Raw genomic sequence first — 21,586 nt, forward strand, 5'->3', positions numbered from 1 at the left:
TAAGTGATAACTATGTTAAATATATTCTTAAATAGTATTTATTTTCCAGAAATACTTCAACAATTTCCAATGGTCCCTCCAACAACATAATTTCACAAACAACTTTCTGCAGGTCAAAGGTTTTTTCAACGCGCTTTCCGGGTCGAATTTTCTAGAATCTCAATATACAATTCATATGAGTAAGACATGCGTAATCCAGTAAGGTAGAAAAATATATTGGTTCTAAGCACGTACAAGACGGGACATGCCATCGGCGATAGTGTTAAGCGCGGCGAGGTCCTTCCGAGCGGTGTCTAACAAATGCGCCATACCGCGCTGTTGCAGTGTGAGAAATTGCTTCACGTCTTCTTGGGCACCTGTATGACAAAATATATAAAATTGTTGTATTTTTGTTCACCATAACTTGATAATTGATAGATACGTTGATACGTAACATATACAGCGAAATACCACTAACTAATCGTGATACCTACAAAGTCATAAAGCCTATTAGATGTTCCTCGTGACAAGTCTTCATTAAAGAATTTTGAAAAGAACCGTTATTCTTAAATACTTCAAATCTCTTAAGAAATGTGTATAAATGTTGAAAATCATAAACCCTATTCCTGCTACTTATACCAATAACTATATGATTTACGCTACAATATATTATCGTATACTTAAAAACATGTAAATAAACATCAATAAGGAAATCCAACCATGATTTTGTATGAAAGCCAACATTTTAATCCGTCCCATGCTTATAATCAATAGCTTTTATGTCACAAACTGGCAAACGGCCCGGCTGATTGCAATCAACTACAGTCTCGTATAATTATAGAATTATGTAAAAAATAGTCATACAAATAATACATGATAACTTACCAGGGTCAAGATGATAACGTTCGTGTGATGCGCCCGCGCTCGCACTACGTTGAAGCCTCACAGCACACAGCAATTCGTTTAGACGACCCTAAAACAAAATATTGAAAACAATTTTAAAAACCATTTTTTACGATAAGAAACGAGAGTATTAGACGTAAGCTAATGGTTATGACCACAGATATCGTAATATGCTAATAGACGATATTAGAGGATATTTAAAAAAAAAATATACGGAGTCCTTAATAAAACCAATAGAAGCCAAAATAATTTTTAATTTTTTTTCTATATGTGTATATGTTTGTTCAGGTATCACGATAAAACTACAACACCAAATTGAATGCGATTTTCATAGCTGTGCTCTATATTACTATTTCTTCCATATAGTATTTTATGGTGAAATTATTCACTATAACGCTAACAGTCTAAAATTGCCTCTAGCTCATGTAACGTTTTAGTATAAGGGAATTTAAAATAGTAGTGCTTTAGATAATTAACCACATTACTTTGTTCTATTTATAGCGCTATAATACAATAACAATAATTGTTATACATTGAACACAAAGTGCAGAGTACAAAAAACAACATTATCTATTTTAGATTGGGCAACGATAAGATATGATACCGTAGACCCCCTTCTAGTAAGAAAAGCTTAGTAAGGAAAATATTATAGTTTTTATTAAACTAGCTAGTTGACGTGGCAAACGTTGTTCTGCCCCTACCACCATCTACCACGTCCATTTTTCTTATTGACCTTTTTTCTACAACTATGAATGGTAAACAAGCTATCGGCCCACTCTTGATTAATTAACATTTCGTATTTAAAAAAAAAAACTTCATCAAACGAGGTTAATTGGGGGTAAATAACAGAATAAGCCCCATAGATTACAAAACAATCACCAAAATCGGTTCAAAATTAAAGAAAATATAGCGTACCATTCATTCAAAAGTATACAGGGGAATTGAAAACATTCACCTTTTTTGAAATACTCATCATCATCTTCCAACCCATATCCCAAGGGGGGAAAGGGATTGTTAGTAATGGATACTGAGAACCCCATTGCTAGCAATATACCCAACCAAGTCGATCTCCTCGCAGTTCTCCTTGTAAACTATCATAGATAATTCCTGATGAATTCATCATGTTGGGCTAACTGGCCTGTTTTCATTCTCATCTATCACCCTTCACTGGTGCTCCGCCAGCGTATCCCGTTAGCGCAGGCGGGGTTACCATACCATTTTCACCCATTAAAAAAAACCATATCCCAATTATTATTTGAGGTCGACTTAATGTTTTAAATAATATTTTTAATTTTTTAATTTTTGATATACTAATTTAATAAAATACTGGTAATAACGGGACAGATAAGAGGGAGGATAACCAGAGGGAGACTTTATACAAAAGTCGTTTGCTTGGGCACCTTTGTCCCATTTGTGTTTCTACCATGAAGCAGTTGTGTTTGCATGGCTCTGTTTCGGTTTAAAGGGTGGGATATGGCAATGAATTTACAAAGTACAGAGAAATAACACCTGAGTCCTAAGGAATGGCAACGCATAGGGGGTATCATGGGCGAAACAATATACTCTGTTATATTCATGGTACTGCTCATATCTATAATAGATATAATATATATAAAAGATAATATAATACTTGGTTACCGATACAATGAATATGGCTTGGCAAAACCGTCGTGGTTAATTCCAGGCGAATTCTTTACGTTGGGTCCACAGAGTCATCCTCACCAATCATCTCTCACTAATACCCAGCCAAACCGATAGTGTAGACAAGATTACCATTCCATAATCATCCATAAAAAAAATTATGTAATATCAGTACATTGTTCAGTTAGCGACTTTAGACCAAAGGCAGATGTGTAGCGGGGGTGGTTCGTCTACCAATAAGTACTATACGGAGAGTAATCTAAAATCGAATAAATTAGCAAGATAAGGTGCTATTGGATTTGAAAAAGACCCTATGGGTACATGGTACTTGGTACACATATATCCTAACCTTTTTTCCTTTTTCAGTTATTATAACTATTAACAAAAATTGTTGCTGATAATGAGATACAAAAATCCTTTCAAAATCAAAAATATTACGTTTGAAAAATTATTAGATATAAGTAGTTATTTATTTATATCTAAAAATTTCAAAGGTGTCAAAACCTATCGAATTAATATCTTATCAAAAGGTTTTTTGAACATTGGCCAGACATGATTTGAGCGTCATTTGTCATATCAATTAATAGTTATTGCACAATTGTTATAATTTATCAACTATTTTAGGGGAGAGAGATGTGCAGCAGCGTCCCTCTTAAAACATCTTCAAAGCCTAACTGCGGTTGGCAATTCGCCCGTCAATCGCGGCAACTATTGGCAAAACTCCAACGTTAAGGTCCACAATAGATTAATAATTGAATTTTACAATATGTTGATGAAAAACATATTGAAAAATTCAATGTGTTGACAATACTTCGAACGCGCGCGCGCCTCTTCTAAACCTCTTATTTCGCCGTGTTTACTATTCCAAGTCGCTGAAAACTAATAAAAAGCTATGCTATCATCCTTGCCTCAATGATATAGGCCCATCCCCCATGGATATTCCAACGGAAACGTCTTAGTAAAACTATGAAACGGTGATGCACTACCCCAGAATTGTTCCGAAAGACAGACTTTATACGACATATTTTACTCTATAAACATATTTTTATTGCCAACTTATTATCAGTTTTAACACAACGATTGTATAAGTTAACATCCTTGTACTGCGCATTGCATTAGAATATTGCGCATTAAAATAATTTCAGATCGTATTCCATAAAAAAAAAACGTATGATCCCGGCATAGAATGGGCCACACCTTCCCTTCACATAAGGGCGGCTAAGGAAACTTAATAGTCGAAGGAATGGCAGTAGCGTATCTCTTAAAACATCACTAAAGCCAAATGCAGTTGCCAATCCGCCTGTCAAGCGTAGCAACTACTGACAAAACAACCATTATGAGAGAGACCGTTAACTGCCCACTGCTGACCATCAGCAGTGGGCAGTTAACGGTTGATATGATTCCACAAAAAAAAACCCGAGCACAATTAATATCAATTATTTTGATTTAAAAAGTCCAATTATTTATTTTAAAACCAATCTACTGAACTGATTTTGATAAAATTTATATCGAACCAATCTGAAAGTTCCAGATATTAATTAATTTCCAAAATCGGTTATGCCGGAGTTATGAGGTATTAAACAAAAAAAAAATACCACATCAACACACCAAATTAAGAACCTCCTTTTTTGAATTCGGTTGAAAATAACAATTACAAACTTTAAATATAGAATGTACCTGTTTTTTTTTTCTTTTTGATTGAAACTACTCCGAACAAAGAACGATATTTAGTTTAATAACGATACACTGATTTTCTATTCAGTTGCTTCAAAGACAAAAAAAAATTAGGACCTATGAATACAGATAACATCGAAATCATTAGCCATACGTAAAAGTAAAAATCTACCCATGCTATAGAAAGTATTAGAACAAAATTTGCATTAATTAAAAATTGAAAAATAAGAAAAAAATTCGCAAAGAACTCTTAATAGCTGAACGCTTAATTATGTGAGGCTTACATTTTTTTTTGTTTTTCATTTTCTATATATACTAAAACCAAATTTTTATACAAAATGTAAAATATTTGCATGCCTACATCTTTTAAGGCAATAAAACAGGTGCCAAAATAATACCACGTGGCTTGCAATAATTTTAAACTGTTTAATGCAAATAAACTCATTTCATTTGATTTCAAATTTTGGGCAAAAATTACTTATAGGCTATATGTCACTCATACCCAAAATTTTTATTTATCTTTCAGTATAAACAGTTAAACATGAAATTCAAATAAATCACAGTGCTAAATCATCATCATCATCATATGAACCTGTCCTGTCCACTGCTGAACATAAGCCTCTCCCTTGAGGGTGTTTTGCCAGTAGTTGCCACGCTTAGCAGGTGGATTGACAACCGCAATTAAGCTTTAGGGATGATTTAAGAGGGACACTGCTGCCCATCCCTCGCCCTCCCTTAGTCGGCACTTACGACACCCACGAGAAAGGAATAGTAACCTGTTCTATGCCGGGACCACACGGCTACAAACAAGTGCTAAATATTTTATATAAATTTAATAAGAATTGGTACAGAAATTAGCAGCGCGTCAAACTTTCCACTAAAAACAATTAACTTCATTAATGTCTCCTATTGTATTTAGTACTGTACCTATTTACCTACTTATAAGCAGTGAAGTTTACCTTCACGTTCACTCGTTTCCAACATGATAATATTATAGTATATTTGATCACAAACATAACCAGTTTAAACTGGTTCCGAAAATGTTTAGTGATAACGAGTCTTTTCAAAGGATTATATCTAAAGATAAGATGTCAAACCCCAATGCAAAAATATTATGATAGCGTGTATTACAGTTACAAAGGCCTATAATTAATTGAAGTCTCGCTATTATTGGCCATGTCTACAGGGTAAGTGAGGAGGAAAACAATGAGTTCCAAAATTATTTTCTGTTAATGTATAATACTTCTGTTTCAACATAGGTCAAAATTGAGAAAAGTAAAGAAGAAAAAAATTTCCGGTCAGAATAAGAAGCACAAATGGGAGCCCCGTTATAAGAGGCTTGAGTGTTACTTTGAGCTCGAACATAATAAAAACCAATCACTCAGTACAATATCTAACACGAAGAACACCTTAGTACTCTAGAAGAACGATAATGCACGAGGGGTGCCATGGAAGACATTTTGTGATGTCAACAATATTGTACCTACATAGTACCATCAGATGCGATTGATAAAAATCCCTAGGGATACCTACATAATATATAATAGTCTTAGATAGCTACTCGTACATTTTATCTTTATTTGCAAAATATTTTATAATATATATAAAATATTTTTATTTTTATAACTTATGTTTTTTAATACAATGTCTATATACATGTACAAAGGGAATTTAACTAAGTCGAAATGAAACAATTGTAAGAAACAAGTTGTTAAATTCCCGTTGTGCGTGTATGTAGACATCGTAGATATGAGTAGGCATATATATTAAAAGTAAAATGACTTATTGTCACATCTTTTTATTTTTATGACTGGAAGTCTATTATGGGTATCATCATCATCATCATCATCATATCAGCCTTTAACTGTCCACTGCTGAACATAAGCCTCCCCTTGGAGGATTTTACCAGTAGTTGCCACGCTTGGCAGGCAGGTTGGCAACCGCAGTTAGGCCTTAGAGATGTTTTAAGAGGGACGCTGCTGCCCATCCGTCGCCCTCCTTAGTTGATTCTTACGACACCCACAGAAAAGGAAGGGGTGGCCTATTCTATGCCGAGAACACGCGGCAATTAAGGGTATATCACAGTATATATATTTATAATATATGCCTAATACCCTATATTATTATATTCGCCTTGCCAAAACGTAATATATGTCAGCAATCGACGCAATAATTTCTTATCGCGCATGCCATCAGGCATTTGAAATACTGCTTATCTGGACACTCAGACAGGTAGGTCTCCAAGATATCGTTATTTTTGAAGTGTATATTATCATAAAAGCTATTTTTATATTTTCGCAGGTGAATTAAAACACAGAATCAGTATCCATAAATAATTAAATTGATTATTTCTTCTGTGAGTATTCCTATGCGTTATATACTTTATATGGAATGACAAATAAACTAAATAATACCTGTCTGAAAATGGTAATCTCAAATTTTTGTGGGCAAAATGCTTCTCAATAATTTTTTTTACACAACTTAGAATGGCAAACAAGCTAACGGAAAGTGGTAACCGTCGCCTATAGACATGAGCAGTACCATGGAAATAACAGAGTATACTGTTTCGCCCATGATACTCCCCATACGTTGCCATTCCTGAGGACTCAGGTGTTATTCCTCTGTACCCAGTAAATTCACGCCATATCCCACCCTTCAAACCGAAACACAGCTATACAAACACAACTATTTTAAGGTTAAAACACGAATGAGACAGAGTTATCCAAGCAAATGACTTTTGTACAGTCTCCCTCTGGTATAAAAAGTATTTATTCATAATACTACTACTAGAAATCATATAAAGGAGCAGCTTCTAGCGTTTAGGGTTTCTAAACCGCGTTCATTATACACGAGGGTTTCTAAACCTCTGATACGAATAACTTGAGACCGCAACGCAAAACGGTCTCAGAAAAATATCTCAAAAGAATAAAAAAAGACTAATGGTTGCGTGATTACTTATACAATTTACCACGTAGTCAAACAAATCGTCACAAAAGATTTATTTATGCAATATATTGAAAATGTAGTAGTAAAATAATCATCAAAAAGGACCTAATTCTATAAAGGTAAAAACAACTGTCACTTCTTAGTGCTTTAACACCTAATGCTTATGAAATTTGATATACACGTAATTTTTGAGTAGGGAGGACGAGGATACTTTTTATTCAGATTAATTATATATGTTCGTAAAGTAGACGAAGTCGCGGGCACATAATATATGACTACTTAACAGTATAATCCAAAGCGGGTCCTCCGTTGTCGTTACTGATGCGATCAGCGCTCGTGATAACGGAACTACCACCATAGCACCTTTACATGTCTGATGTCTGGAGATAAGCCGATAATTCACAGATAAGCCAGCACGAACAGGACGAGTGTTATGAAACATTCAGACAAGGTCAGCCGTAATCGCGACGAAAGATAATGAATTGTCCTATGGTAATGTACTCGAGGCCTATGCGTGATTTTGTTAAGGTAAATGATAATCTATATACCTATATTAAAGTCAAACACTACTTACTGTTTAATCGCAATATCGCAAAAATTTGTTTGATCTACGATACTATAAATTAGTAGGTACATTCGTTATATGTGAATATTAAATTATGAAATTTCGGATGACATACTATAATTTCTGAAAAGACCAAACTTTTTGCAAAAGTCTTTTTAAAAAAGAGAATTTGTACAAAAGTCGTTTGCTTGAGTACCTCTTTCCCATTCGTGCATGGGAGGTATCATGGGCGAGACATTATACTTTGTTAGGTCCTTAGTACTGTTCATGACTATAGGCCACAGTAACCACTTTAATCAAGTGGGCCGTCAGCTCATTTGACATTCTAAGTTGTATAAAAAAATAAGCAACATTGTTTGAATAGAACTTAATAAAAATAATATAATTTCTAAATAAAATTAATTACAAATAGAAACAATCAATATTTTTTTATTTGTACTTCTATTGGACTTTAGCAGATTGTCTATGATAGGGTTAATTAATTGTTTATTCACATTTTTGAAACAGACTATACACATATGTCAATATACATTACTAGATTATCGCCCACTATTTCGTAAGCGTGGATTTCGGAAGTAGAAAAACCAATCAAATAAACCACATTTAAATATCGTATCAAAATCATACACACACCGGTTTTTAAGTTAAACTTTCAGGAACAGCAATGAAAACCATCTCCAATTCGGTGCAGTAGTTTTTGCATGATACCAGAACAAACTTATAGATGGACATGGAGACAAAACTTCCTAAAATTTTTGTTTTGGTTACTTAGGTCTTATTACACCTTATATCAATTTTTCTTAAATATTTCCCCATGTACAAACCTCGTTTAATTCCAATTTTATTATGCTAATAAAATTAATTATGAAATGAAAACAAATCTGTTACTCCATGCACACGAACAAGTCTTCTAGCATGGTAATGGTAAATACTAATTGTGACTACAGCTTTGTCCGGGTAATAATCGGAATTAATTTATTCGTGGGGTGGTCACTCTTTAGTGCCAACTCCAGTTTGTGAACGAAGCTTTCAGTTATACACAAACATAATCTATATCTTTACTTCTTTACTTTACGGTTTCCAAAACTCCGTCCGACATGTCTACGTTTGTTATGTATTTAAGAACATAAGTACCATATATATCATGCAGTAATATTATTAAGCTATCATTGAAAGACTAACTGACCTGCTTTCATCCTCACCTATTATCTCTCCCTGGTGCCCCGCCAGCGTATACCAATAGCACAGACATTAAAAAAATAACTGCTGTACCTCACTCATCAAATCACACGAAGCTATGCTCTTAGCAGCAACTTACTACCTATCAGCAATAGCTGACAGTAACCGCTTGAGTTTTTTTTTTTTTTAATGGATGATAATGTAATGATAACCCCGCCTGCGCTATCGGTATACGATGGCGTGACACCAGTGAGGGATGATAGATGACTATGAAAGCAGGTCAGTTAGCCCATCATGACAAATTCTACTAGAATTAATCATGATGGTTTCCAGGGAGAACCACGTGGAGGTCGACCTGATAGGCTGTATTGCTAGCAATGAGTCAATTAGACCCCATTACTAACAATTCCATTCTCCCCACCGCTTGATAGTAGAAATAGGAAGCTTTATACCTGTCATACTAAATAGATCACATGACCTAACTGGTTTAGAGTGACGACCATTACGACATCTAAGTTTCAACTATTTTTATATTATTGATAAAAACATTATAATCTAGGAAATGTTATCCAAGTCCTTTTGTTTATCAAGTTATTTATCGCACATAGGTCATGTTTCAAACATGCCTTATTGCGGTATCAACGATATAGATAAAGCTACATATCTACAGACACTGTATCTGGCAGACACAAAAGAAACAATACATATCGATCTCTAATAATTACATACACTGAATATATGCGTATATTCATATCCTGCGCACGTGATAGCGTGTTACAATCTCATAATGACACTACGGCATCGTATCTATTCAATCGTTAAAACCATTCATTTTTTCACCCTCGATTCTAAAGTGGTTCATTTATAATAACATGGTATCCATTTCGTATATTTTTTTATGGGTGAAAATGGTATGGTTACCCCGCCTGCGCTAACGAGATACGCTGACGGAGCACCACTGAAGGGTGATAGATGAGAATGAAAACAGCCCAGTTAGCCCATCATAATGAATTCATCAGGAATTAACCATGAAAGTTTCCAGAGAACCGCAAGGAGGTCAACCTGGCTGGGTATATTGCTAGCAATGGGATTCTCAGTCTTCATTACCAACAATCCCTTTCCCCTTCGTATTACATTTTCAATTGCTTATTTATAAATATATAGAAATAAGTGGGTAGATGAAAAAAAAATCTGCTTAGGAAATAAGGACATGACAGTACTACATCAGTCTCTCGTAACCGCGGCCGATGTAACTTAGTCGATAGTCGACCTATCGACTAAGTTACATCGGCCGCTCCTCCAGATTAATTATCTTTCATAAACCATAAACCATGCAATGCGAAAATCAAAATTTTTTGTTACTTTCCTTTAAAAATGGGAATTTAACACAAAAATTACTTCATTTAATTAACTTTATATACTATTAATAGTTCATATAGCTGCTTAGTGATAGAAGCACAAGAAAATATAACCTTAAGTACTAGGAAATGTAAATAGAAAAACACATGTCACATCACTCTGATTAAAGCACACAGTCATGGTTAAAACTGTGCTGAAGAAAATCAAAGATCACATACATTGATTTATCGATGTACTAAGATTTAACAATATCTCATCCTATTCCTCATATAGCGCAATTCCTAAAGAATGGAACTAATAAGTACAATTCCTGAAAGAATGCTTCTGCATACCCAGTAACTTCACCGCCTTACTTTACCTTCTCTTTTTCTTGTCTTCCTTTCAAATCGAAAAAAGACATGTAAGCACAACTGCTTTATTATTATTATATAAGGCGAGTTTTGCCAGTAGTTGTCACGCTTGCCAGGCGAGTTGGCATCCGCAGTTAGGCTTTTAGAGATGTTTTAAGAGGGGCGCTGCTGCTCATCCCTTCCCCTCTCTTAGTCGCCTCTTACAACATCCACGGAAAAAGTAGGGGTGGCCCATTTTATGCCTGGCACACACGGCGTTAATTAATACTTATTTAAGTAAAGGATGAAGAAGTATTAGTATAGTTACGTTGTATAGCGGCGGCGCAGCGAGTTGCGACGCGAGCTCGTGCAAGCGGGCGCGCGCCGCCTCCTCCTCCGGCGACAACGCGGCGCCCACGCGGCCCGTCACCTCCTGCCGCGATATCACCTGCCACATAACACCACACATAAATTTACAATCTATAATTTTTATACTAACACCTATACCTTGATATGGGAGGGGAAGCGATTTTTAGTAATGGAGTCTAACTGACCTATTCACGTAAGACACAACCTACAAGGTTAACCTGATAGGGTGTGTCCCTATCAGGTTAACCTCCACGCGGTTTCCTCCGGAAACCATCGTGATTAATTTTAGTGAAATTTGTCACGATAGGCTAATTGACCTGCTTTCATCGTCACTTATCATCAATCACTGGTGCCCCGTCAACGTATTTTAATGGATAATAATGGAATAGCAACCCCACCAGCCCTGAAACAGGTCCATTGATCTATCGTGACGGATTCAACAATAAATCAATAGCGATGATTTCCAGGGGGAACCGCACGAAGGTCGACCTGATCGGGTATATTGCTAACAACGGGATTGCTAATCCCCAGTTTTGACAATCGCTTCTCCGCCCTGGAGCCGATCACACATACTTTTTTATGCTTGATCTTGAAATTAAATAGTTGAATAAAGTAGTTTGACAAAACAATTTGGTTTAAGGGTAAATAAAGTAAATGGAAGGTGGAGCGCGACCTGCAGCAGCGTGTGGCGCAGCGCGTGCAGGCGCGCGGTCATGTGCGCGAGGCGTGCGGCGGAAGCGGCGCGGCGCGTGCGCAGCTCGGCCAGCGTGTCGGCGGCGCGCCGCAGCCAGCTCGCCTGCAGCCGCGCCTCCTCCGACTGGCAGCGCGCGCGAAACTTAATCTACCACAAGTACATTTCGATGCGTAAAAAAACACATAACACACACAGGCGACGTAGTATACTCAGTTATATTCATGGCACTATTTAAGTCTACCGGCGACGGTTACTACTTTCGATCAGATAGGCCATCAGCTTGTTTGCCATTCTAAGTTGCATAAAAAAAAATAGTGTTTTCAATCGTGACAAAAATTTTGGGCCATTACAAAAGCCTTATTAATTACAAATATAAACAGAAGGCTCTACCACCCATATTTTGGGCGGACAACTTTGTAAAATGTATACCTAATTAAACAAATAAAAAAACAAAAATAAATTGCAATAGTATTCTTCTGAAACGAGTTCATTATTTACCTCTGTGAACCCGATGATCGGTACTGGGATGTAATTTTCAGGATCAGGGTTGTCCGCTTGAGCTTGCTTCCATAACCGCATATCCATACCTAAAATTTATTTATTTATACTTGAGACGGAGGATCAAACATACATAAATAACAGAACTACTTGAAACATTAATGTATAAACTTTAAAATCTTGGTATTCTTGCCTATATTATTATATAAAAAAAATGTATAATGTCTAACTGATATTTTCCATATTATATACAAAATTTTCTAATTTTTTCTAAAATTAACTAGAAAAATGATGGGGAGAAATTGTTAGCAATGGAGTTTGACAGCCCCAATTTGCAAGCAATGTGCCCTATTAGGTCGACCTCCACGTGGTTCTCCCTGGAAACTATCGTGAACAATTCTTGTTGAATTTGTCATGACGGGTTAATTGACCTACCTCATCCTCACCTATCATCCTTCACTGGTGCCCCGCCGGTGTATACCGATAGCGCGGATGGGTTTATCATTCCATTATCACCCATTAAAAAAAACTAAAAGAATGGTAATGGGCACTAAGTTCACCTTTACCGTGTTCTTGGAGTAGTCAATAAAGCTAAATGTAAATATATATAAAATGGTTAATTCAGAATAAAATTCAGAATTAATTTAGAATAAATTAATTCCTAATTAAAAATTAAGAACACTGATTCCATGTAGAAGAGAAGTTTAGTACTGTGTATAGCCTTAGCATGTTTAGGAGTTTAGGAGAATAATAGAGAGTTCAATTTATATCTGAGTACAGTATTTTGACAATTTAACAATAGGTATTATTCTACTCATCGGTTGATTACGATTTTTGGACCAAAACCTTGTCTAAAATATCATTCAAATTTATTCATGACTGCCTAAAAAAGTAGTATATGTAAGTTTCTTACTTCACTATAAGTTTTAATGTTTGAACAGATTTAAATATATGAGGCAAAGCCAGCTTTTTATATTTTTTTATAAACACTCAGGTTATGAAATGAGCTCCCTGCCGAGGTTTTCCCAAGAGACTACAGCATGGAGTTCTTCAAAGGGGGGGTAAAGAAGTTTCTTCAGGGTCGGCAACGCACGCGTAATACCTCTAGTATCGCAGGCGTTCATAGGCTATGGTAACCGCCTACCATCAGGTGGGCCGTATGCTTATTTGCCACCTCAGTGGTATAAAAAATTAAAAAAAATCCTTTTCGGCAGGACGATCGCGTTGTTTGATTAGCAGAATGTATACAGAGTGGCGAGGGTGGCAAGGAAGTGGCGTGCGTACCGGGCGGCGGCGTGGCGAGGTAGTGCGCACGCGCGGCGGGAGAGGGCGCTGTGGCGGGCGCGAGCGCGCTGCAGCCGGCGCCCGCCAGCGCCGCACGCGCAGCGCCCGCGCCCAGGAACGATCCTAGCTCCGTCGCGCCAACACGCGAACCGCCCGCGTTCTTGTCCACCACGTACACTACCACCTGCACGTACACATACATACATACATACGAAGTTGGGGGAAGGGATTATTAGTAATGGAGAGGCTGGTCCCCATTGCTATCAATATACTCTGTCAGGTCAACCTCCATGCGGTTCCCACTGTAAACCATCGTGACTAATATATCGTTGAATTCATCACGATTGGCTAACTAACCTGCCTTTTCATTCTTCAAGAGAAGGGATTGTTAGCAATGGAGTTGGACAGCCCCATTGCTAGCAATATGCCCTATTAGGTCGACCTCCACGTGGGTCCCCCTGGAAACCATCGTGAATAATTCTTGTTGAATTTGTCACGATGGGTTAACTGACCTGCTCCATCCTCACCTATCATCCTTCACTGATGCTCCGCCCTTGTATACCGATAGCGCAGATGGGGTTACCATTTCATTATCACCCATTAAAAAAAAACCTACAGTAAGTTCGTTTTTTAATGGGTGAAAATAAAATGGTAACCTCATCTACACTAACGGTATACACTGTGAGGCACTAATGACAAATGATAGGTGACGATGAAGACAGGTCAGTTAGCCCATCGTGACGAATTCCAGAAAAATTGGTTGCAACTACAATTAACCTCGAACTGTTTTTTCTACTGACCATAACGAGAGCAAACTATTGAACAAGACCAGCTTTCTTTCCCTTGTCTTTTTCTTGACTTTCCCTATTATGCCGGATCTACACTATATATTGTACATTATAGTGTAGATCCGGCATAACAGAAAAAGTTATAGGATCTCTTAGTAGTCAATCCTCTATATCCTCATATTAGTAGAATTAAGCAAAATAATTCTAGTCAACTAACCAATGATATGGACTTTCGGAAAGTAATATTTGAGTTCCTAAATCAATCGCAATTGCAAATGGGTATTGTACAATATATTACCTGAGTTTTCGTTTCTGAGACAGCCTTTACAGCATCAATATTGACAGCCAAATGAGGTTTATTTCCCAACAAATTAAATAGGGAATTTGTTAATGCTTGCTGATTATTTCTGGAAAGATAATAACATCTATTAATTATATAATACAAATTAAATAATTAATTAGAGCAAAGCATTATTAATATTATATAATGTTAAAGTAACTATTTTGTTCCCACGCAATGACAATAATCCTCGAGCTGATGAACATTTAATACATATTGCAGCCTTAAGCTACAAGTTATAAACCTAAACCAATTTAGAAATTGTTTATTACCAAAATTGTCTCGAGAGACAATTTACGCAAGAAAATTAACCTCTAAATATACAAATATATATATATATATGCTTCTGGCAATCTATTGGGTTGGCAATTTGAAACTAATTCGATTGCGTTAAAATATACAGAAATTACAGGGTACAGATGCATAACATCTTAGTCCTCAGGAATGATAACGCATGAAGGGCATGGGCGACACAGCATACTTTGTTATGTCCATGGTACTATTCACGTCTATAGGCGGCGACGGTTACCACTTTCCATCAGGTAGGCCGTTAGTTTGTTTGCTATTCTAAGTTACATAAAAAAATATAATAAGGAAAAATTCAATAAAGTGCTCTAATAGCTTAATAACAAGTCATTACATAAACAAACGAAAATATAAAAATTTTAAAAAAATATTTTGTTGTATGCATCAACTAAATTAAATTTTCTATTTAAAAAAAAATCATCAATGCAAACAATCACAATATCTTTTATAAGTTATCCTGATTATATTTACACTACACAAATGTTATATATATACAACATACTTTATCTCCTGTTCAGGTTTATTAAACAACATAGCAACATGTCCATCCTTATCCTCTCGTCCACCCAGTCTAGAGTAACCAACTGCTTTGAAACGGCATAATGGGTTCTGTTCGTTCAATTCTAATGGCGGTGCGTTTCGACTGTAATAAGCTTGACCTAAAACAAAAAATAATTGTGCTAAAAACTATAATAAGAATAATACGAATTGGCATTTATTGTGTACACACCTATAATAATATGATATAGTATAATAATGCATTTTAAGGATTATCAATTGGATCTTTAGAGGGTCGTCTATCCTATGAGGTCATCCATTAATCAGGTGATATTTTTGAGCAACTTTTTAACCCGACTGGTGATACATGGTCAGGTTTTAGACCAGTGGTTCCCAACCAGTGGTTCATGGACCACTAGTGGTCCGCAGAAGCTAAAATATGGTCCGTGAACGATTTTAAATTTAGCGGGCATTTAGTCATTGGTCGCCGTGCAATGAGTTATTTCTTATGTAATTTCCTATCGAGTTTTTAATTACAGTTTCAATTTAATTATTACAGTGTATTTTTATTATACCCACATGGTGATTCCTACCAACAAGAATAATATAAAAATGGTTTCCAACCAAGAAAAGGTTGGGAACCCCTGTTTTAGACTAACAAACTGCGAAAATCATGTGTATTTTTTAGTATCAAGTAATCTTAAAAATTATTAGAATATTACCTTTAAATACAATTAAGAAAAGGGACAACGGAAAAAAAGATGGATAGACTGTGTGAAAGATGATATGCATAAAAGAAGGGTGAGCTCGGCAATGACAGTTGACAGAGATTTGTGAAATAAGAAGACATATTACGCCGACACCAAATAAATGGAAAAAGGAAAGGTAATGATAATGGTATTTTTAAATAGAGGTATAATCTAATTTAATTATGGAAAATAAACTACGGTGAAAACATAACCAGACATATTAATGTTGCAAGGGCGAATTAGGATTACGCGCCGCTTTTTTGTTTAGAAATCGTGTGTTTAACAAAAAAATAAATACACGTGATATATCACTATATCCTTCATCATTTTTTTAGTACTTCAGGATTGCGTAATTAACAGCAAACCATCCTCGCTATTGGATACAGGCGAGGGGCCAGCTCGGTATATAGGAGATGGACTCAAGAATGAATGTACACACAGGATATAGTTTATGTGGATAGGTTAATCTTAGACTATTTGAATATATATTAATGTAACTGATTTTTTTTTATTAAATTTATTAAATGTACGCGACTCACCAGTCCCCCATTGAGCTTGTAGTAAGTTCCATTTAGCGAGCACTTGATCCCTCTCGTCACCAAATACAGAACAGTTGAACACAGCAGCCACTAATGCCTCATAAGCAGTTGTCGGACCCTGTTGTTGCTGTTGCTGCTGCTGCAGCTGTTGCTAAAATTCAAAATAATATTTTGTTTAAATATATTTTCTTGTCTGACAGGCCAGCCTTAGAGTACCTAGCACACCTTTCTGTCAATTTTCAAAAACAATTGAATTAATTTTAATATAATATTTCTAAAGAATTATTTAACAACTTAAATATCAAAGACATAATACTTACGTTACATATAAATCTACAACCAAAAAAAATTGCATCTACTAAGAACAGCTTAATAAGGATACTATTGCATGATGAATATTTCAGTTCACTAGCAGAACATATTCTAAATAATGAATTTCAAATTTGTTCAATTGTTTTTGAATGTTAATATATAATTCCAATGTTGCCATACTTCATTAAATGTTTTTGTATAAACACCCTTAACAATTTACAAATAAAAATATATATATGCTAATGACTGTATACTTATAGCATTTTTTTAATATATTGATGTTGATTATACAGCTATTAACTGTTCTCTACTAAACATAGGCCTCTATAGTATTTATTTCATTTATTTAATTTTCTTTTGGCCATCAGCATATCAGTTGCCATATAAAGAGGAAATATGGCTAGCATTTTATCCAATCCATTGGCGTGATTATACCTTATTGTTATATGGTTATAAGTGTACACATACTTGTTGTGGTTGTCCAAAGGCTGTGGTACCTCCAAGTCCAGTCCCAAAACCACCAAAACCGGTTGTTGCTGGTTTATTGCCAAAAGTCGATCCAAATGTAGAACCAGTACCAAAAGTTGATCCACCAAATGTGTTAGAGCCAAGAGTATTAGTACCAAAACTTGTTGCGCCGCTACCAAATGTGGATGTTCCAGCACCAAAAGTTGAGCCAGTACCAAATGCATTCGTTCCAAAACTGCTGGTACCGAAACCTAAAACGATTAAACATTGTAACATTAATAAAAATTAAGTTATTCATATTAAAATACCCTTTCAAATAATTGCATTGGATAAGGACCAATTAAACTTTCATACCGAAGCAAAAAAAGACAATTGAATAACATCATTTGAATTTTAAATTTGATAATTAGATAAAAATACACCATAGACAACTATATAATGTTAATTAATTAAGCTTATGGTTAAACTATCACAAAAAGAAATATTTCAAAGACTAAAAGGTACTTGAATACTTGAGAAAATAGATATTATGTGCAAAAAATTTTAAAGTAATTTCATATGCAACTAATTCTTTGATTATAGTTTATTATTAAAACACTTTTAAAAGTATTAATAATAATTCAATTGTTTAAAAAAAAATCATTAATCCCATCCTTTTCTTACAAATGATAATTTACTCCCTTCTCATTTTAACTATGCTACAATTGAAATTAGCTTAGTTGAAATTGTAATAATAATTTTATCACATTCTCAAAAGTCTATAACATTCTTTAAGTGCAATGAATGACAAAAGATTTCTCTCAAAGAAAATATTTTTCTTATTCTACAAGAAACTAGAAGTAGATTTCCTAGACTTGACCACTATAAAAGCAAGGATCTAATACTGATAAATAACAATGCATAATGGGTAAGAATATATAATCACACCTGTAGTAGGTTTAGCAGCAGTAGATCCAAATCCAGTCCCTCCAAACAAACTAGGTGCTGTTGACGCTGGAGTAGTACCTAGTCCACCAAAAGGCGTAGCTACAAAATATAAATTTTAAAAATTAACAACAGTGGAGTGGCGTTTGTCCACTTCTGATTTATCTGATACCCACCCCAGGATGAGAGCAGAGTTTTTAACTATGCACAGACATATTTTATAATACATAGAGAGATAGATACTCTTTATTGTTTCCTCCAAAATATTACAATAGTAAACTTATTCTATACTACATATATATATATATATATATATATATATATATATATATATATATATATATATATATATATATATATATTATATACTACATATAGAAGGTTTACACAATAAAAATGTACCAAAAATGAAAATTTTACCTTTCATGCTAGTCATAACTGTGTTACAGCAAGGTAATGACTCTCGCTCAAACAACATAATTCTATATGAATTGTAACTACTTAACATAGAAGATATAACAAGTCTATACAAGATAGACATACTTAATGTTTATGGTTATATTTCAACCAAATTATACAATATGCTTCATTATTATAGTCTATGTGCTAAAGACATTGTAAAGTTTAATCAAAAGAGTAACAAGCAACAATCTATCCATTGTTGCAAATTCACATTTATAATATTAATAGGTGGAATATTATTTCTTGCTAAGAAATGATTGACAAATTTTAATCATTAAAACAGTAATAGTTATTCTAAAACTAAGAATAGGGAGAAGTATCATTGTTCTGAAAGCACTATATAAAATTTCATTTTACCTAATATAAAAAACATATTAATATTATAATCTGTAAGACGCAAGCTACCAGTAATATATACTATCTACCTGTGCTTGTTGGTGCTCCAAACGTTCCAAACCCTGATGATGTTGTAGAGGTTCCAAATCCACCAAATCCGGCTGTACTCGTAGTTGCTGTATTTGTACCTCCAAATGAAAATGTGGCTGAAATAATAAACCACTTTAAAATAAATTTTAAGAAATGTGCAAACCAAACATTTTATAGAAATTACATTTTGCTAAAATATGAATTTGTATAATGCCACAGACACAAAAATCAACTAAATATATTACTTCTGTTATCATTTTTGTTCAAGAGTGCATACCAAAATATATTTCAGTCAAGTATTCCAATTATTCATTCTCTTAAAACCTTAATTGGATTATCACAATGATCACCACTAAAAAAAACTACTTACGTTTGGCTGCAGAACCAAATGCAGTACTTTGTGTAGTAGTATTTGAGCCAAATGAAAAAGACATGATAATAAGTAAACAATTCTATAAGATCATTTAAATTCTGATCTTAGTGTTTAATGACATCGACTTATTTGTATCTAGTGCTGGTATGCAATTATTTCTTCCACAAAGAGGGATAATTCTCGTTAAAGTTCCTGTAATAGTACATTAATACGTTACACTTGAGTTCTCTTATACAATAGAAATGGAATGGACCCAATCTGTGCTATGTATATGGTAGCTGGGTACTAATAAATGATAATTGAGAATAGTTTCCGAGGGACCACGGGCATAATAAGAACGTAGGTCTGAAGTACGCTGAAATCAAACAAGCGCATGGTTCAAATTTTGAATAATATTAACCACACACTTCATTTGATTTCACGTTCTTTTTGGTCACATCTTATGACAGTAGAATAGCTATATAATCTACAACTTAGAGAAATAAAACAATATAGCTAAAGGAAGAATGACAATTCAGATAAGTTGATAGATACCTAAATTAAATTTTTAATTTCTATTAAAAGATTAAATAAAAACTAATGCTTTCATTTATCGCTACTTTGTTAGTATCACATTAATGCAAGCTAATGTCACTTTAAACAAACGTTTTCTTGTTATATCTATGTTATCGTCCCCAGCCAATATTATGAAACTATATTCCATCACTAGTTAATATCCGCGACTTTGTCCGCGTGGTATTTATTATTCCTATTTAGTATGTATCGATGTATGTACCTATTTATTATCTCTGAGAATACTGGACTAAAATTACCAAATGATGTGTAATTTTCACTATTTGCCTTAGGTCAAAATGACTACGTAAGTTGTATAATAAGCTGTATAAATTACTATAGTTTTTTTAATATCACACGGAGACTCTTTAATTTTCCGTGATTAAAAGTATCTAAAATGTTGACCGGGAATGTAAGGTACCACCATGCAAAATTTAATTTAAGTCAGTCTAACAGTACAGAACCGTAACACACTTCGACAATGAAGTGGAGGGGAATGTATGAAGACATTTCATGAGTCATATATTCCTTTTATACTCAATACACAATATTGATAGAGGACTTCAACACTAAACTGGGCAAAAGGAAAGATGATGAAACGAGAATGATGAACTTCCATATCGAGCAAAGAAGTCCTAGAAGATAGCAATTTGCTAAATTCATGAAGAAGGAGGAATCCTTTATAAATATTTCTTTCTTCCAAAAGTGACTACACAAAAAATGGAGCCAAGCTAGCCTCGACAGATATAAAGTTTGAAGACTAAGATCTTTAATCAGTGCGTATTGCTAGTGATGACTTATGGAACTGAAACATGGTCCTGGGAAGATTAAGTTGCTTGGAGATTGCTCATGAGGGAAGGATTGTTAGTAATGGAGATGTTAATCCCCTTTGCTAGTGATACACATTATCAGATCAACCTTCACGCGGTTCCCTTGGAAACCATTGTGATTCATTCTTGTTGAATCCGTTACAAGAGGCTAACGAGGGAGGAAGGGTAAAGATAAAGATAAATTTATTTGCCAATAAAACAAATTTGCAAAGGGATTGTTAGTAATAAGGACTAGCAATATACTCTGTTAGGTCGAGCAGCGCGTAGGCCCCTGTAGAAACTATCGTGCTGAATTCCTGGTGTATTCTTCACAATATACAGACCTGCCTATTCATCTTATCTGTTGTCTATCACTGATGCTCTGCCAGCGTATACCGTTAGCGCAAGCGAGGTTACTACTTCATTGTTATCCATTAAAAAAAAGAGGAGATAATGGGTTTTTATTATCACCCACTGGTACCCCACCAACGTATACTGATAGCGCAAATGGAGTTACCATTCCATTATTTTGCACGCGGTACTGGAAACCATCGTAGTTAATTCTAGAAAAATTATTTAGGATAGGCTGACTTGCTTACATCCTCGCCTATAATCTCTCA

At 34.9% G+C, this 21,586-nt stretch overlaps 1 protein-coding gene across 2 annotated transcripts; it reads right to left on the reverse strand.

Annotated features, from left to right (window-relative positions):
- Positions 1 to 20: 20 nt before the first annotated feature.
- LOC113522800 (probable nucleoporin Nup54) lies at positions 21 to 20,297 on the reverse strand. 2 transcript variants are annotated; one of them, XM_031913926.2, is made up of 14 exons: positions 20,140 to 20,297; positions 19,603 to 19,797; positions 19,232 to 19,348; positions 18,348 to 18,446; positions 17,421 to 17,671; positions 16,641 to 16,791; positions 15,357 to 15,513; positions 14,507 to 14,615; positions 13,421 to 13,604; positions 12,137 to 12,225; positions 11,618 to 11,785; positions 10,904 to 11,023; positions 865 to 952; positions 21 to 356 (listed from the first exon to the last, which is right to left on the reverse strand). In XM_031913926.2, exons 2-14 carry the CDS (start codon positions 19,664 to 19,666, stop codon positions 223 to 225), a joined length of 1,731 nt encoding a protein of 576 aa, XP_031769786.2. In that variant the 5' UTR covers positions 19,667 to 19,797; positions 20,140 to 20,297; the 3' UTR covers positions 21 to 222. The 2 variants fall into 2 exon arrangements, with proteins under 2 accessions (XP_031769786.2, XP_031769787.2); XM_031913927.2 differs by lacking the exon at positions 20,140 to 20,297 and adding an exon at positions 20,013 to 20,084.
- Positions 20,298 to 21,586: the final 1,289 nt, after the last annotated feature.

Source organism: Galleria mellonella, unplaced genomic scaffold, assembly GCF_026898425.1.
Source record: "Galleria mellonella isolate WM207_F2 unplaced genomic scaffold, CSIRO_AGI_GalMel_v1 utg38, whole genome shotgun sequence".
Lineage (NCBI taxonomy): Eukaryota > Metazoa > Arthropoda > Insecta > Lepidoptera > Pyralidae > Galleria > Galleria mellonella.

What these genes read in the sequence shown, in the direction of transcription:
- LOC113522800 (XM_031913926.2), bottom strand. Translation starts at nt 19,666, where the DNA reads ATGTCTTTTTCATTTGGCTCAAATACTACTACACAAAGTACTGCATTT. An exon ending in ACAAGCTCAATGGGGGACTG is followed by an intron (nt 15,514 to 16,640) that starts GTGAGTCGCGTA and finishes TTTTTGTTTTAG; the next exon opens with GTCAAGCTTATTACAGTCGA. An exon ending in TCTCAGAAACGAAAACTCAG is followed by an intron (nt 13,605 to 14,506) that starts GTAATATATTGT and finishes GTGTACGTGCAG; the next exon opens with GTGGTAGTGTACGTGGTGGA.